The 13,353-nt window shown below is 48.0% G+C and overlaps 1 protein-coding gene across 1 annotated transcript in view; it reads left to right on the plus strand.

The window, feature by feature from the left end:
* The first annotated feature begins 9,255 nt into the window (after window positions 1–9,255).
* Ttl (tubulin tyrosine ligase) overlaps window positions 9,256–13,353 on the plus strand; it is a 29,961-nt gene continuing 25,863 nt past the window's right edge. The window contains exons 1-2 of the mRNA XM_051144596.1: window positions 9,256–9,482; window positions 11,907–11,985. Coding sequence (XP_051000553.1) covers window positions 9,326–9,482; window positions 11,907–11,985 — 236 coding nt within the window. The 5' untranslated portion in view covers window positions 9,256–9,325. The remainder of the gene's footprint in view (window positions 9,483–11,906; window positions 11,986–13,353) is intronic.

Raw genomic sequence — 13,353 nt, forward strand, 5'->3', positions numbered from 1 at the left:
TCTGCTGATTGTGCCTCCATTTGGCCAACAGCCCTGGGAGCTGCTGCAAAAGTTGGTGGAGACAAACTCAAGTTTAAATGTGAATTACTACAGCTCTGCTAGGATAAGAAGGGTTGGACCCATTCCCGCGGTCATGAGCATGGATGAGTCGCTGTATAAATAATTTATATTACTGGGAACAGGCAGTTCAGCGAATGCATTTACACGGCTGTGAACACAAACATTTAGCTTCTTTCAGAACTTACTGTACTTTCTGTGATTAAGAAACGCAATGTCAGAAATTCAGAATCTACAAAAAAGTAGTACATTGGTACAAAATCACTGTTATCAAATTCCTACATAATTTATTTTATGTGCATGTGCGCGAATGTTATTACATGGGTTTGGGTTTATGGCTGAGCAGCAAGTCCTCTCTCCAGCCCTTATACACAATTTATAGTGAACATTTTACATTATTTCTCTCTATATATTTCTTTTTACCTAGCTAGAGTCACATGATGCTTAGGCCCTGCCCCAACTCCATAGCTGTGATGGCTAATCTTGGTTGTCAACTTGACACACCTGGGAGGAGGGACCTGGATGAAGAATTGTTTTGATCAGATTGGCCTATAGTCATATCTTTGGGGACATTGTCTTTATTGATAAGTGATATGGCTGGGCCCAGTGTACTGTGTGTGGTGCCACTCATGGGCAGGTGGGCCTGGCCAATCTAAGAAGTGTAGCTGAGCAAGGCAAGGGAGCAACCAATAGACAGTGTCGAGCAAGCCATGGCTCCTGCTTCCAAGTTCCTCCCTTGATGATAAACTTTAACTCGTTCAGCAAAATCAACCTTTCCCCCCTCCAAGGTGCCATTGGCTAATGTTTTATTATAGCAACAAAGAAGTAAACTAAAACAGTCTACATTAATTCTTATACTTATTTATTTTTCCTATGCCTTTTTTCAGAAAGCATTTATTTCTTGAGACGGGGTCTAATGTAACTCAATCTGAATTCAAAAAGTCTATGAAGCTGTGGTGGTTTGGATAAGAATGGCCCCCATAGGCTCATGTATTTGAAAGCTTAATCATTAGAAAGTGACACTATTAGAAAGAATTAGAAGGATTAGGAGGTGTGGCCTTCTTGGAGGAAGTGTGTCACTGGGGGTGGGCTTTGAGGTTTCAAAAAGCCCATTCCAAACCTAGTCTCTCTCTCTCTCTCTCTCTCTCTCTCTCTCTCTCTCTCTCTGCCTATGGATAAAAAAACAGAACTCTCAGATTCTTCTCCTGCACCATGTCTGCCTGCATGCTGCCATCCTCCCTGCCTTGATGATAATGGACTAAACCTCTGAAACTGTAAGGCAGCCCCAATGAAATGATTTCTTTGTAAAAATTGCCTTGTTTGCCAGGCATGGTGGTGCAGGCCTTTAATGCCAGCACTTGGGAAGCAGAGGCAGATGAATTGCTGTGAGTTCAAGGCCGGCCTGGTCTACAAAGCGAGTCCAGGACAGCCAAGGCTACACAGAGAGATACTGTCTCGGAAAAAAAAAGTTGCCTTGTTCATGGTGTCTTTTCACAGTGACAGAATGGTGACTAAGGCAATAGCCAAGGAAAACCTTCCATTTCTGACCCTCCATGCTCAACCTCCTAAATTCTGCGGTCATAGGTGTATATGCAGTGCTGGAGATGAAACCCAGAACTTCCTATATGCTAGCAAGTACTCTATCAACTGAGCTGCATCCACCAGGCCCCAAAGCATTAACAACTATAATCATTCCTACTTCTCTGTTCCACCATCTGCCAATCTGTCAGGATAAAGGGCTTACGTCCCATGGAGGAGACATTACCTGCTGGCAGCATGCACAAACTCCTCACTGGCGTTGGCCAGTTGTTCTGCCACCTTCTGCAAGGAGGCAAGAGCTTTATGCTGAACATCTTTGGTCTCCACTGAGATGAGCAGATGACACAGCTGGACAGTCATTGGTGTAATGATTTGTTCTATGGCCCTGTTCTGTATTGGAGGGCCAAAGTCATCCCAGAGGAAAGAATCCATCTTCATGAGTCTGTGAACAGACATTATGACACCGTTATTGTTGACATGTCAAACAGTTTCTCTTGATTCACTGTTCACCTAGTTTTACATCTATAAAGGGAAAATCTATAAAACATTAAAGGGCTGCATAAGGTTTATACTAAAGACCTTATGAATACAGTAGGTTGTAGCTTAGCAGAAACATATGACAAAATACAAAGGCACAAGAAAACAGGGTTAGAAGAAGACAGCAGAATGGAGAATGGGCTCATAAACCACAAGACAGACACCGTTTAAGAAACAGCAAATAGAGCCGGGCGTGGTGGCGCACGCCTTTAATCCCAGCACTCGGGAGGCAGAGGCAGGCGGATCGCTGTGAGTTCAAGGCCAGCCCGGTCTACAAAGTGAGTCCAGGATGGCCAAGGCTACACAGAGAAACCCTGTCTCGAAAAACGAAAAACCAAAAAAAAAAAAAAAAAAAAAGAAACAGCAAATAGCAATCCCAATGCTGGGACTCTATAACTTGTTCAGTCTTAGTCCCTCATTCAAACTATTCCCCCAAGTGAAGAGGAGAAGAGGAAGACTCAAGGTGAGACAGATGGCTCAGTTGTTAAGAGCATTTCTTGCCCTTCCTGAGGGCCTAAGTTCAGTTCCCAGCAACCGCATCAGGCAGCTCACAATCATTTTTAACCATGGATTAAGGGGGTCTGATACACTCTTCTCCAAGTAGGACACCTACCTACCCATACACACACACACACACACACACACACACACACACACAGAGAGAGAGAGAGAGAGAGAGAGAGAGAGAGAGAGAGAGAGAGAGAGAGAGAGAAGGATGAAGAGGAGAAGAAATTGAAGAATACAGCAGAAGATGGAAACACTCCATGTCCCTGAGTTGGAAGAATCAGTGTTGTAAAACGGCTATCCAACCTACAACCTACAGAATCAATACAGTCCCCATCAAAATCACAATCACACAGAATTAGAAAAGGCAGTCAGAAAGATAACATGGAAGCACCAAAGGCCCCAAACAACGGAAGCAATTCTAAGGAGAAAGAGCAATGCTGGAGTTATCATAAGACCTAACCTCAAACTATACCACAGAGCCATGGTAAGGAAAACAGCATGACCTCAGCACAGAAACAGACACGAGGACCAATGCTATAGAATAATAGATACAGGAAACTCTCAGAGCTGCAGCCACCCAATTTTTTTTGACAAAACTGCCAAAAACATACATTGGAGGGCCAGCAAGATGGTTCTGTGGGCAAAAGCTCTTGCCACACAAGCCTGGCTACTGAGTTTCAGACCTGGTACCCACAGGAAAAGCATCTATAAAACCAGCATTCCTGGGAGATGGCAGGAGCTTTGCAAAGGAACAGGAGCATCACCAGAAAGCCTGGGACAGGCTGGGAAGCAGAAATAGTAAGAGTGACCTTGTCTCAATAGAAGGTGGAAGGAAGAATTGACATCCAAATGTTGTTCTCCGTCTCTAATGCGCCAAGGTTCTCTCTCTTTCTCTCTCTCTCTCTCTCTCTCTCTCTCTCTCTCTCTCTCTCTCTCTCCCTCTCTCCACTACATAATTGAGTTTTATTCCTCTGTAAAGAAGAATAAAATAATACCATTTGCAGGGAAATGGAAGGAACTGCAGATCAAGAACAGAAATAAAACAGCCTGGGGGAGTGCAAACAAATGTTGCATGCCTTCCTCTATAACTGGAGTCCAGGTTTAAATATAAGTGTAAAGTCCCATGTGATGTAAAAGTAGGAGGGGTGTGTGAAGGATGGGAGAATTTAAAGAACAATGAATGAAAAGCAGCGGTGCCTCTGGGTTGCACAGAAAGCGTACATCCACCAGACCATAGACTGAGTCCTGGAAGCGTGGTCCAAGATGCTGCGCAGCCCCTCGCATCCCATCACTGGCTCATGACTTAGTTGTATGATGCTGGCTACTGAGGTCATCATCTATCTCCGGCTTTCCAGGGAATGGATCTGATGAATGGGCTGCTTTCCTTTGGGAGTGACCAGTGGCTTCATGAGGAAGTACACAGATGGCCAGTCCCTTTGCCTCTGGGAGAGGAACGTCTACCATATAGTTTGTGCTGCGTGGCTATATGCTCCAGGTCAGACCATGGCAGACCAGACCTGAGACCACATCCCATCTGGCTTCTTCCTGCCCCCCATTTCCCTTCCTCCCCTGTCAGCTTTTCCTGAAGAGTAGGGACTCTGTAGAATAGGGTGATTCAGGGAGGGCATGATGAATCGGTTTGTTCCTGGCCCCAGTCCTCATGAACGTGCTCAGAGCCATTTTGAAAGTGCAGCCAGGGGTCTGAAAACTGAGAGCAACTCCTGAGGCCATTGCATCAACTCTGAGATTCAGGCAAAGCCTTAGTCTCTACACACACATTTTTTTTGTCTTTTGTTTTGTTTTAAGCCATTTTGATTTTGTTAGGGTGGGCTGACAGGCATGCCTGTGTAGCCTGTTCCTTTGAGAGCCTTGCTTTTTGCACAGCTACAGGGCGACAGTGTGGACCACTCACAGATGTGGAGATAGGGCATGCAGAATATTGATGAACCTCCTTAATGATCCAAAGAGAGAGGTGATTATATCTAGCACCATGCTAAAAAATTTTTTTTCACTTTAGAAACTCTAGTATTCTCATTTTTAAAGTGGATAACCCACATTATATTTTTAGCATGAACTATTCATGAAATATTGTAATACATTAAAATGTATTATAAAACAAACCAATCCATATAACAAAGAATTTGACAAGAAGAATGTCATTACATATAAATGGGAAATTTTCTATAATCCATTTTTTTTTTTTAAACTGGCCGTCCTAAGCATAGCCATCCACAGAGAATGGGTAAGAGTCTAGAAAATATGGACTTTTCCTTACCTTAGTGGGAGACTGTCTCCACTCTCCATGCAAATGAGACCATCAGTTTGACTCTACCTTGAGAAACACAGGTGGTTTCTCAGTCACGGAAACCCACCTAATGTTTGCAAACTCTTCCAGACCAGAGGATCTCCTCGCATCTGTTAACTGACTCTGCCCCTGACGTCATCGATAGTATCAGGAACAAGCAGCAACATAACTTATGCATGGCCTTGTGGCAAGGCCTCTGCTTTGTGTCAGAGATAAGAACAGAGCGAGTACCTGGGAAGACAGCTCATCTCAACCAACCCCGTCACAACAACAGGGCTCAACTGCAGGTCTAAAAAATGTTGCCCTTTGTGGTACCATAAACAAATCGTGTCCCAGATTCTCGCAAGTCAGAAAGAAGGTGAATTGCTGAGCAGTTTTACATGGCTTCTTATTTCTAGTTCCTTTCACAGGTAGGTTGTAGACCTGATCTCTCCACAATGCCTGCCTGCTGCCTGCTGCCTCCTGCATTGCCTCTCACCATGATGCACTCTCATGCCTCAGAGAACACAAGCCAAGATAAATTCTTCTTCTGTAAGTTGCTTGGGTCAGAGTATTTTAATTAATTAATTAATTAGCCAATTAATTAATTATTTAAATTTATAGCCTGACCAGCCAGAGTGTTTTACCACAGCAACAGAAAAGTAACAGACATATACATTATCAGTAAACACAATAGCCTGTGGTCAGATAGGAACATCAGCACTTCCCTGTAGTAGTAAGCATACGCGTTTGTCTGTGGGCATTACTTTGCAGGCTACGTGTCTGGAGATAATTTACCTTGAACAGGGAACGAATGTGCCCATTCTTATCAACAGGAGGGCGTAGCTCTATAGACTCCACTTTCTTCCTAACCAAAATATTTTTTTTAGTCCTTATGTAAACTTTACCCTGTCCATGTGATCGCTTTTTATTTATGGAGAGTTTATGATGTGCCAAGCATGTGCTGCGCATTTTACACGCCCCCGGCGCACAACTGTCAACACCAGCCAGCCACACTCTTGTCTTGAGGTACAAGGAATCATTTCTAAAACTGGGATTCTGGTTCAGGCCTGACTGCCCCGCCCCCCCCCCCCCCCCCCCCCCCCATCCCAGAGCCTTTGGCTTTCTGTGATGTTGTCGGTGCAAAGTCACAAGCCCAAATGAAAGTAGCTCCAAGTGCCGTCATTTTTATGACACTGTCCCGGTGACTTGCAAATGGTGTTGTTCTGAAGCCTAGATCCTGGTTTCGCAGCTCAAAGCCCTCCTCTATGCTGAGTTCTGGCCTTGTGGGTATTTTTGGAGGGACCAAGGCTACTGGCTCCTCCTTCTGGGTGTGGTGTGTTCCTGGGTACTCCATACAACGGCAGTTTCCCAGTTTTATCTCTCCTCTGGCACGTTACTGAAAGAAGTCTGTGGTGGTTTGAATAGGCTCACAGATTTGCATGCTTGGCCTTTATGTTCTACTCGACAGGGCTTGGGAGGTATGGCCTTGTTGGAGTGGGTGTGGCCTTGTTGGAGTGGGTGTGGCCTTGTTGGAGTAGGTGTGGCCTTGTTGGAGGACGTATGTCACTGCGAGTGGGCTCTGGGGTTTCAACTACTCAAGCCAGGCCCAGTGTCACTCTTTCTTTCTGTAGCCTGCTGATCTGGATGTACAACTCCCAGCGCCCTCTCCTGCACTGTGTCTGCCTGCACGCTGCCATGCTTCCTGCCATGACGTTAGTGGACTAAACCTCTGAAACTGTAAGCCAGCCCCACTTAAATGCTTTCCTTTGTAAGAGCTGCGGCGGTCGTGGGGTCTCTTACTCAGCAATAGGACAATATTAGAACCCTGACTCAGAAAAAGTCTGTTCTAGGGATTGTCTGCTACACACAGGACTATTTTCCCCTTCAAGGGTCTTTTCTCTGCTGAACAATTTCAAGTTGTTACTACTAAGGGGCCAGGTGCCTCGATGGGGCAACAGCCAGAGCTCAAAAGAGTGACCTGGACACGGAAGACAGATTTAAAGCACGTACCATCCACATATGCCCTAGTTTGCCGTCTGTTATTATGATAACATTTCTGACCAAAGGGAGGATAGAGAGGAAAGGGTTCATTTGACGACACATGCCCATTACACATGAGGAAGGGCAGGCCAGGAACCTGGAGGTAGGAACAGGATTAGAGCTCACTGCTTCCTGGCTTGCTTCTCCCGGCTTGCTGCGTTTGCATTTAGGACAACACAGGACCCTCTGCCCAGGGCTGGCACCACCCACAGTGGGCTGGGACATCCCCTATCAATTGTAAACCAAGAAAAATGTCCCCACAGACTTGCCCACAGAACAATCTGATGGAGGCATTTTCTCTCTTGAGGTTTCCTCTTCCCAGATGACTTTAGCTGGTGGCAGATTGACAGGCTTAACAGCTGGCCACCTTTCTACCACCACAACAAAAACCCAAGACATAAACTCATAAAGAGAATGGGTTATTCTGAAGCTCAGTTTGGGGCTGCGACTGATTGGCTCTGCCACCCCTGGGCCTGCTGCAAGGCAGCACACCATGGTAGGAACACATGACAGACCAAAACACACTCACGCCATCCCCTGCCAGGGAATAAGAAAGAAGAGGGGCTGGGTTAGCCTCAGAAGGAGAAGACATGCCTACATTCCAAAGATCCAGATTAGGCGTGAAGCATGCCACTTACAGATATCAGCATGAACATATGTGTCCATGTTGCCAGGACTAATTCCATGGGGGTTGGGAAGTCTAAGTCTCAGACAGAGTGTCCTCCCCCCCCCACTCCCCCCCGCCCCCGCAAGATGACAAGTTGCCCCCACAGCTTGCCTCTGAGTAATGGCTGCTGAAAAAGTTAACGATTTTCCACAGCTCAGAATCAGATCGGGCAGGCTTGCGTTATTTTTCTGTGTCCCCACTCACTGTGACAAAAGGGACAAGAGTGACCCCCATTGGCGCAGACCTGATAATTCGTTCCCCTCGGTGTTAGTCTCATTAGCCCTTCGGAAAATGGTGCCCGAGGAGGAAAGATGAGTTTTATCACTAAGAAAAAGAGTGATGTATAAAAGTCAAGATGAACAAACCCAAGAGATGTAGTGTTGGGCTGGGGGTGCGCCAACGGGTAGAGTGTTTGCTTGGCATGCACAAAGCCCAGGGTTTGATCTCCAGCACTAAAGCAAGCCAGGGTGCGTCTATGCTAGATGGACAGAGATGAGGGAGGAGGACAGGGTCTTCACCATATACTCTGTAGATCAAGAAAGAAGCCCCAAGGTACTCTTCCCCCTCCCCTCGCTCCCCCCCCGCCCCCGCCCCCTGCCCTCCCCACCCCCACCCCCGCACCATCCCGAAAGCGAATTAAAAATGTGAAGCTTGGATCTGCTGAGGGCATCTATGCGTGAGTGTAGAGATGTTCATAGTACCAAAGTTGGCTTCCTCAGGCTGTCAGGCAAAGGGACCAAAATCGTTTTAAAGAACAAATCTGCCACCACTCAGAAAGGAGAAGCTGAGGTCCAGAGGAGAGTGGCACAACGCTGTCGAGAATTTCAGGACCTGTAAGAAGTTCTATATGGAACTGACCCGCAGGCAGAGTCCAAAGGAGCTCTCCTCTATACTGTACCACCCTGGGGCTCAGCAGATGACAGCGTTTGACAACCCCTACCCCCCGGAAAGCAACATCAAACAGAAAGGAAGGGAAGCAAAGCTTCATTTGGACGCGGGATGGGGACCTTAGAACTTTAGTTTTTATTTATTTTGAGACAGGCCTCATGTAGCCCAAACTGGCCTCGAATGCACTAGATAGCTGACGATGACCTTGAACACCAGAACTTTCTTGCTCTACCAGCTTAGTACTGGGAAGAGGCTTGCCCGATTTTACAGGACCCAGATTGAACCCAGGGCTCGGTGATGGCTACATTCCCCGCCTGCGTCTTTTGTTTTCATTCATTAAATCTGATTTTGAACTAGGTGGAAGACCCCGGCAGGCTGTGGAAAGGGATATTTGCGGGCTATAATCCCGGACGCAGCTGGAATCATTTCCCTCGGTCTCTCCACCGCAGTTCGCCACCACTGCGACTACACCTGCGCCCTACGCTAATGGCCCCTCACTGAGCTGCGGCCGGGACCGCCCATCTTGGGAGCTCCCGCCGCAGCTGCCGGCAGACCTGCCCCGGGCGCCGCGCGGAATCACGGTCGTGGGCGGGGCGCCGGCAGTGGGCGCGGCGTCCGGGTGGCGCTCGCCACTCCGGTGGTGGCGCGGGCGCCCAGGGCAGACACTGAGGGGATCCAGAGGTGCGGCCCAGGAGCTGGGCGAACAGCCGAGCTGGGGCTGGGGCTGGGGCTGGGGCAGCGTCCACGCGGGGCCGCCGTTCTTTGGACTCGTGTGGCGGCTGCTGGGCGTGCTGCCTTTCGCCATGTACACCTTCGTGGTGCGCGACGAGAATAGCAGCGTCTACGCCGAGGTTTCCCGGCTGCTGCTGGCCACCGGCCACTGGAAGAGGCTGCGGCGGGACAATCCCAGGTTCAATCTGATGTTGGGCGAGAGGAACCGGCTGCCCTTCGGGAGACTGGGTGAGCCTTTCTCTCGTGGCTGCTGCGCGCCTGGCTCGGAGAGCCAGCGCTTTTGTGTTTTAAGGTCATTAATCATCCTCAGGAGCGAGCTCGCCTTAGCAGATCTAAAACTGGTCCAGAAAAATCTAAACCCATAGCTGGATTCGGACCGAGTCTGGGTGCAGTTGCCTTGTCTGCTAACAGTGACCTAGCCCTGTACCCTTGAATGTGGGCCTGGGCCCGCTGCAGGCATCTTGCAGCTTTCCGCCACCGAGGATTCCGCCCTGTGTGGTGTGGGCGTGGAGGGGGTGTTGCTGTTGAAACCCTAGAGGCATATGCTACCCGGAGGCCCAGATGAACCGGCAGGGAAATTTAGGAAAAACTCCTTGAATTCCCCAGAGCTTCTAGGGAAGCTTGGGGCCGGGTTGGGTGTGGGGATAGGGGTTGGTGTTCCGTTTCAGACCTTTCCTTTAGCTGCACGAAAAGTGTGTTTTACAACTGTGCATCTAGGGATGGTTTTTACACGAGCTTGGGTGACCTTTGCTCTCCTTATGTACGTGGAGGAAGCTGGCTTGGTACCACTTTATTCGTATACTCTCCCGTAGGAAGGGACAGCAACTCCCTTTTAATGACGTAATCAAGAAGTTGTCCAGATGGGTTCAACTAGCATCCCAACGACTTGAGCCTGGTCTCATGGTCCCTTCACCGCACACTCATCTGAGGAGGGCCTGCCTCTCTCTGGATAGCTGGTTCTTTTACAGAAACTCACGGGGGGGGGGGGGGGTCGGAGGCGGTATGGTCGTTTGTATTCCAAGGACAGAAGGGGAGAGAGATGGAAGAAGAGGCATCTCCACCTTAGAGAACACCCCGGAGTAATGTCCCATGTTCCGGAGAGGGGACAGGTTTTTAGAAATAGGTGTGGTCAGAGATGGATGAGACTAGACTGAAAACAGGTCGTTTGAAATTAACTGGCTGTTTGGCAGGCTTGCCTAGGGCATTTGGGTGACATGACAGCCATACCAAGGTATGATGGCTTGCAGAATGGAGTGTGTTAAGACTTAACCTTACTGAAATAATTCAGGGACAACGTTTCATCATTATACAAGTTTATACTGTAGCCTGGTGAATCCATGGAGTGGTTAGTTAGACGCCTCGGGAAATCTCAGAATAGAAAATGTGCTTGGAAACTGAGGCCCTAGTGTTAGCCAGATTCCTCCGGAAGGGCTCAGCAAAGAAAATCCCACAAAACTAACTTCCCTGAAAGTACAGGGAAGTGCTGTCACTTCCCTTCCTGCCTTACTGGCTCCTTCTTGGCACTTAGCAGTAGCAGATGGTGAGAGCCTAGGACTGAAGACGCACTAAAAGGCTCGTCTCGGGCTGGGGCAGGGGGAGTTGGCCCTGCTGGTGTGATGATGAAGAGAAAGCTGTTGGGACCCCAGCCCTAAGACCCATACATTGAGCAGATGGCCAGCAGACGTTTTATTTCTATGGAAAATGCTAAAGTGGGGTGTGTAAACCCCAAGGAGAAAGGACAGAGTTGGGTTCAGGCACTGGAAGGCCAGGCCCAATGAGATGGTACCAGGTCAATGGTGAATTGGACTTGTCTTCCCCAGGGAGATTGTGAAAACCAGATAATGTCTCAAGGTTTTGGTTTGGTTGAATGCCATGGTTGGAGTAACTGTTGTTGCCTTTGACACCCAACTCAAAGTCTCGCTTTAAACTCTTACTTTTTTTGTTACTAGAAATGTAAAGCATTTTGTTAGGAGTTAAATTTTTTTCATAAAATGTATCTTTGTTGTATTTCTCATTGTTTATCTTTATTTAATCATGTGTGGTGCTGGAGACTGAAGCCAAGGCCTCATGTGAGGGAGGATGCACTGTACCACTGAGCCACACTCCAAGCCTCCGGCTGTAGTAAGAGCTATTGACATGTTTCCTTGTGGGACAGTGCAACGTTGTTCTCAGGGCTTCTGATACTGTCCCATGGCCTTTCTACTACCTTCTTTCACTTCTTAGTGGCTTCTAGAAGCTTCGAGAGGCAGATGTACCACACTCTGCCGCCGACTTTGATGTTTGGAGAAAGTGCGTGGGGGATGGATGTGTGGCTAAATTCAGGTAGCCTTGCTCAACAGATTACAAGCCTATGTGTGCTAAGCCCAGACGACCAAGCGGAAATGAAATAGAAAATACCCAATGCCTTCCTAACAAGAAAAGCCACGTCATAGCTGACCTGCACGTCAGTATTAATGTTTCAGTATTGAGAGTAGGATACTGAGAGGAAAAGGGACTGTGGGATACAGAAACATGAAGTATTCCGTGTTTGACAAGCAGCCTGAAATGACAGAAAGGGAAGCGTGGTGTGACACATCTGTTCTGCACACTGCTGCTGGCATTGTCACTCTCCACCTGTTCTGTTCTCCTTCTGAGCCTCTTCTCTCCTTGCAGGTCATGAGCCTGGGCTGGCACAGCTGGTGAATTACTACCGGGGGGCGGACAAACTGTGCCGCAAAGCTTCTTTAGTGAAGTAAGTGTTCCTGAAGACCTCCATTTTGGGCATTTTATATAAATGGTTTTTAGCTTTCACCCTGAAGCACTTCGGCCGAGACAAGGGACTATTGCAAGGAAAAAGGGAACCTTTACTGTTTAAAAGCCAATAGATATCAGGGCTGTGGCCTCCTTCAGGTCACTTTGATTACGGTTTAAGGCGCGTTGTTGTGTATCGCTTAATAAAGCCTGTCTGTCTCCTAAGTGAGGCTCCCTAGAAGCAAAGCCCGACTCTCAGGAAGGGGGTTCTAGTGTTAAGTGATTTCTTGGAAGATTTCCAAGGCAAACCCATCCGAAAGTGAAGGGGGAAGGGTCGGGCAGGGCGAGTTAGGAGCCAAGCAAAGCAGTGGTTTTAGCTGAAGTTTTTACCCTGGAGCCGTGACACAGATGATACCTCCTGGTCATCACATCTTGAAGCAGAGGGACTGAGCTGCTGTAGTGTCAGTCAGGAGCAGTTCCACTCTTTCTTGGCATTTGCCCGCCTAGAAGCTTTTCCATCCTCTCTAATTGTGAGGAAAGGGGTGCAGGGTGGGCGGGGGATGCGGATAAGTTGCTAGGCATTTCTGGTCCCTGGAGAAGGGTATCCAAGCCTTCCTTAGAAGACTGTCAAGCAGCTAGCGGTCCCCGAGAAGATGTTCAGACGGAGTGCAGCACAATCATCTCTGTTGTTTTAATTGAAGATCCCAGATCACTCTGTTTTACCAGGAAGGACTCAGGAGCCAGATGCTGTGGTGAAAACCCTGCTAGCTCAGAGAGGCAGAGAAAGCACCCAGCTGACCTTCCTACTCAGCTCATGTCCCAATGGAGAAAACCCAAAAGACTCACTAGCTCAGCTGACAGCCCAGGAGGAAAAGGCCAAAGAAACCCAAGGCCAGAGGCTTGCTAGCTCAAGACCCAAAAAGCCAAAGGCCAAGGAGCTGAGTAGTTCAAGAGCTACAGAGCTAAAATCCCAAGAGTAAAGCCCAAGAGCTAAAAGCACCAAAGATTCCTTCAACTCCTACACACTGTCTTAAATGTCCCTCAACTCAAAGTCCCTCCTACTCTTTAATCCTTGTCATCTGGTTTCTTGCTCTGCCTCTTGACGTAGGGTTAACTTTATTAAAGCCTGTGTACAGAAAGCTCTTGGATTAAAGGTGTGTGCTAGGGCTAGCTGAATCACCTGTTTACAATAAACAGAAAGTTCTTGGGCTAAAGGTGTGTTAGGGCTCAACCACAAGAAACAGGGATTAGGGCTGGAGAGATGGCTTCAGCAGTTAAGAGCACTGACTGCTCTTCCAGAGGTCATGAATTCAATTCCCAGCAACCACATGGCGGCTCACAACCATCTATAACGTGATCTGATGCCTTC

This window comes from Acomys russatus, chromosome 4 (genome assembly GCF_903995435.1).
Source record: "Acomys russatus chromosome 4, mAcoRus1.1, whole genome shotgun sequence".
NCBI classification, from domain to species: Eukaryota; Metazoa; Chordata; class Mammalia; order Rodentia; family Muridae; genus Acomys; species Acomys russatus.